At 41.4% G+C, this 4481-nt stretch overlaps 1 protein-coding gene across 1 annotated transcript in view; it reads right to left on the bottom strand.

Moving 5' to 3' along the window:
* The window catches only part of LOC8061270 (rhodanese-like domain-containing protein 7), an 8680-nt gene continuing 4465 nt past the window's right edge, over nucleotides 267-4481 (bottom strand). The window contains exons 2-5 of the mRNA XM_002439503.2: nucleotides 2804-3055; nucleotides 2607-2705; nucleotides 2216-2506; nucleotides 267-976 (exon numbers count right to left, since the gene is read on the bottom strand). Coding sequence (XP_002439548.1) covers nucleotides 599-976; nucleotides 2216-2506; nucleotides 2607-2705; nucleotides 2804-3055 — 1020 coding nt within the window. The 3' untranslated portion in view covers nucleotides 267-598. The remainder of the gene's footprint in view (nucleotides 977-2215; nucleotides 2507-2606; nucleotides 2706-2803; nucleotides 3056-4481) is intronic.

Raw genomic sequence — 4481 nt, 5'->3', positions numbered from 1 at the left:
GCATAAACAGCTTCATTTATACAGATGGTTAAGGATGAAAATGGTACGAATATTTTCCAACTGTATTCGAGACCGAATTCGTTTACCGAATTCGTTTAGAAGGGTTAAGATCTGTATCCAAGTCCAAATGTTTAATATCCAATACCGTATCTGAATACTTAAATCGTATATTTATGATGTCGACATCCAATCGTATCTTATCCGACATTGTTGACATTGTCCGTATTCAAATCCGAATCCAACCAAAAATATGAAAAATACGTTCGTATCCGATCCGTTTTCATGCCTACAGCAGCTGGCGATCCGTTTTCATCCCTACAGCTGGTATTCAGGTAGTTTCACCAAATAAAATGTAAACGTGTTGTTTTTTTGTTAAATAATAACTTATATTTGTTCCGCGCTACCTTGAACATTCTTTAGCAGCTCAAGGGTTAGCAATGTTACAATCTAAAACAAAACGGTACCAACTGTTTCCAAATATGGCCATGCAGCTTGTCTCTAGGCAGCAAACCAATACAAAAGCACTGCCCATCTGGCGGGTTCCCTCACTTTTGTCAACAACACTTCAATCATCTGAGTTTCAGACACGCAATTTATGTTAGACTGACTTGGGCAACTGTATGGACTCCATTGCATTGTTAGCATCAGGCCTTTTTGTACTCCTGCCCTTATCAGGACCACCAATCACTCCCCAGGTCTTGAATTGATGCTGCCGAGCCCTAGCCCTTTCCTTCTCCTCCTCGGATTTCGTTGCGAAGCAATAAGGACAAGAGACACCATACTCCCATTGAGGTGATTCCATGTCTTCATTGCTTACTGGCTGCTTACACCCATAGCAAAGTTTGTGGGTGCCTTGGGCCAATCCATACTCTACCGAGACACGCTTGTCAAACACAAAGCATTCACCCTCCCACAAACTTTCAGCCTTTGGTATTTCCTCCAGATACTTCAATATCCCACCTTCCAAATGATAAACCTGACATGCAAATGTTAAGGTTATGAATCTACAGGAAGAATAACTGCCAGGCATGTTCACGCATAAATTAAGGAGTACGTATCAACAAAGGTTCAACGAGAATCTCTTCCGTGAAAAGTTAAAGTATAAACCAATTACCCCTAAAGGGGCACGAGTTTCACTTAACCTGCCCTTCAATTTTGAAAGGTCACTTTATCAGAACATATGCAGGTTCACAGGTCAATATTGATGTTATGACCAGCATCTCATATACCAGGCACAAGCCCATTGGTGGCTAGGGGGAGCCGGCGGCCAGGCCAGGGGGATAAGAGTCCCAATTTATCTTATTTAGTTATTATTTATTCCTATTATTATTAGAGAGGAGTATAAATACTTGTAAAGACTTGGTGATTTAATTAAGCAGAAACAATCTATTGTTTCCGGCTTCCTAAAGGAAGTCGGGAGAACTTGCCCTAGCTCTCTCTCACACGCAGCCACGGCACCTCACTGCCGCTCCGCCCTCTTCAAGCCACGTCCTCCAATCACACATGCCTACAATCTACGATCAGCTAGAGGCAGAACCACGCTGCCTATCAATTGACTTGTGGTGTTTTAGGATGGTAATATAATATGCATGCAAAACATGAAATATTCAGGAAGTCATCTTCAGCAAAGGTTCTAGTTTTCATGACTAAGATTCAATTAGCTGTTCAAGTTTTCTGTTATTATCTGTATTTATTCACAAGTCATTGTTCCCTCGAATAGTAAGCTTCACTTATTACCTCCTACATATATAACTTACAGAATAGTAAGCTTCACTTATTAACTCCAACATATATAACTTATTATAACTAAGATACTCCTGTTCCAAAGTATAAGACATTTTTTGGCTTTTCTACTTTTCTAGAAACAGTGCTTTAACTATGTATCTAGGCATAGTGTATACCCAAGTGCATAGCAAAAGCTATGTATCTAGAAAAAACAAAACATCTTATAGTTTGTAATGGAAGGAGTAGAAATAACAGAGACTGGATTTTAGCGCCTTAAAAAAAGACACTGGACTTTGCCAAATGTTTGGTTAAAAAAGCTCAAATTGAAGGAATTATCAAAGGGCAAGCATAGAATATAGTAAAAATGCACATGAACTGCAAGAAGAACCTCAGGATGCCATTAACAGTTTGTGTTATAGAAATATATCTAGTACAATATCTAAATGCAAAGAGAATGTTAAACAGTAGCATCATGCTTTTTGGTTTATACCTCTTTAAAGCCCTTGCCGAGGAGAAAGCTTGATGCCTTCTCACATCGGATACCACCAGTGCAGTACATAGCAACTCTTGGTAGCTGTTTGGATTTGCTGCCATTAAGGTCTGCTGCTGGTTCACCAGTTCCATTATCATCTACCCCAGACCCTTGGGTGTTAGATTCAACCAATTGGAATTGATCGTCAACCCATGTAGGAAACTCTCTGAATGAGTTTGTACATGGATCAACAGCTTTCTTAAACTTTCCTATGCGTATCTCATACATATTACGAACATCAATGACAACCTGTCACATGAATAGTGTAAACAATTCCCACACAATGAAAAAGAAGTTCAACAATGCAAAGATAGGATACTGGAGAATGTGAGATAGATGAAACACTTACGGTGTCTGGATCACTAATCAAGTTATTCCAGTCTTTCGGCTTAACATATTTTCCAACCATTTTAGTTGGCGTAACACCTGGGTCTCCAAAAGTCACTATCTGCAAACGGCCAAGGGCAGACTAAGCTGGACTGTTCCATCATTAAATATCTGGTCACTACATTAGCCAACCAACAAGAACCATGTAGGCAAACTAACCTCCTTTTTCAATTTAACACGGACATGATCCCACCGGAATGGTGCATCTTCCCCAGCACCAACAGGGGAGTGACTGGTATGTCCATGATGTATGGCCTCATCCTCTGGAGTAACAGGTGACTGGATCATTCTCAATCCTTTTAAGCGGTCATCTTCTTGAATAAAGTTTAAGACTTTGTCCACAGCAACTGGGGTTCCACATATACTACCATTGATTCCCTCTGGTGCAAGGATAATGCCACCTGAAACATGCTGAGAAGAATCAGCCAGCAAACTGTGAGCCCAATTTTGCAGAAACGAGATATAATATAGTGCGGTGATTGGTAGTTTCATCATCAAAATGTGAACATGTTATGGTGGGCAAGACATATGAGAGGCGCAAGGCTAGGGAGCAGGGCTGAGCGGCAGCGTTGGGCTTGGCCCATGTGCTGGCCGCATAGCCTCAACAGCTACCACAAGTCCAGGACTCTGGTTTAGTTTAGGAAATCTTAGGAGTCTTGGAGTTTGTTACTTATTCCATAATCCTAGTAAGAGTCAGTTTGTAATTGCCTTTAAAAGGCTTTCATATCAGATGAATAGAGATTAGCCTAGGATTGTGTCGACTTGACACCCTTGGACGCCCGGCATCCATCTGCTCTTCGTTCTTGTGTGCCCTAACCCCTGATCGCGACGGCTCCCCGCCGCCGCCAACAAACACGCTCCAGCTCTCTCTACTCTCCGCCCTATAATCTACGCAGCAAGGCTAGGAACCGTACCAGAACAAGTCGATAGTCAGTGTTCTCATCACAGAATATTTTGGAGCTACTTATGTTCTAGGTTTTCAAAGCAGAGAGAATGGAAGTGGTGAGAGGAAACTACCCAAAAGGACATAAAGTAACCAAATCATTTAGCTAACTGAATAGACTTGTACTCTTCCTTAATCTTTGTAGGCAGTAAACTTAGGTAGCAGCCAGCTCTAGCCCAACCCATATGTGTGCCGTGGACATCTAGCCTCACGACCATACCTATTCCTCACCATAACATCGCATCGCTCCATTCTATGGAAACAGCAAGTTGGCTTTCAGAAGTTGGTGGACCATGTCAATGAATGAAAACTTGCCAAACAGCAGAGAAATTGGGTCAAGACAAGATCAGCAATGGAGGCATGCCAGAAGTGAGCATCTCCAAGTGTTTGGTAATAAAAAAATACTCCAAAAAGTTGCACTCTAGGATGCTTCCAAAAAAACCTCCAATTCCCTTTTATTTGCTCCTAGAAAAATAAAAAACCGACTTCCAGAAACTCCTTGTGACGGCGCTCAACAGGTTGCTCGAGAAGGTAATTTATGAACACCAACGGCCTCGCAACAGGGATGATGGTGATTTTCAGGACTCCATGGACATGTTACTGGACATGCACAAGGATGACAAAGAGTACAGCATCTATCAGTTTTACATCTACATGCATCTGTCATAATCAGTGGTTGATAGATCTCTTTCGGTTATCATCCATAGGTGTCATCATGTTAGAGTACGTAAGAGCCCTATTGGGCCTAGGCTGGCTATATAGCCTGTTAGTGTTAGAGTTAATTAGAGATAAGGGTCGTTTGCTTAGGGGTCAAGTAAACCTTTCTATATAAGAAGAGAAGATATATTAATCTAATTAAGCAAGAATTAAGAAGGAAATCCCTTCTCTTGCCTG

This window comes from Sorghum bicolor, chromosome 9, assembly GCF_000003195.3.
Source record: "Sorghum bicolor cultivar BTx623 chromosome 9, Sorghum_bicolor_NCBIv3, whole genome shotgun sequence".
In the NCBI taxonomy this organism is placed as follows: domain Eukaryota; kingdom Viridiplantae; phylum Streptophyta; class Magnoliopsida; order Poales; family Poaceae; genus Sorghum; species Sorghum bicolor.
The sequence above is the reverse complement of the archived record's forward strand: the minus strand, read 5'-3'. Positions and strand labels throughout refer to the sequence as shown.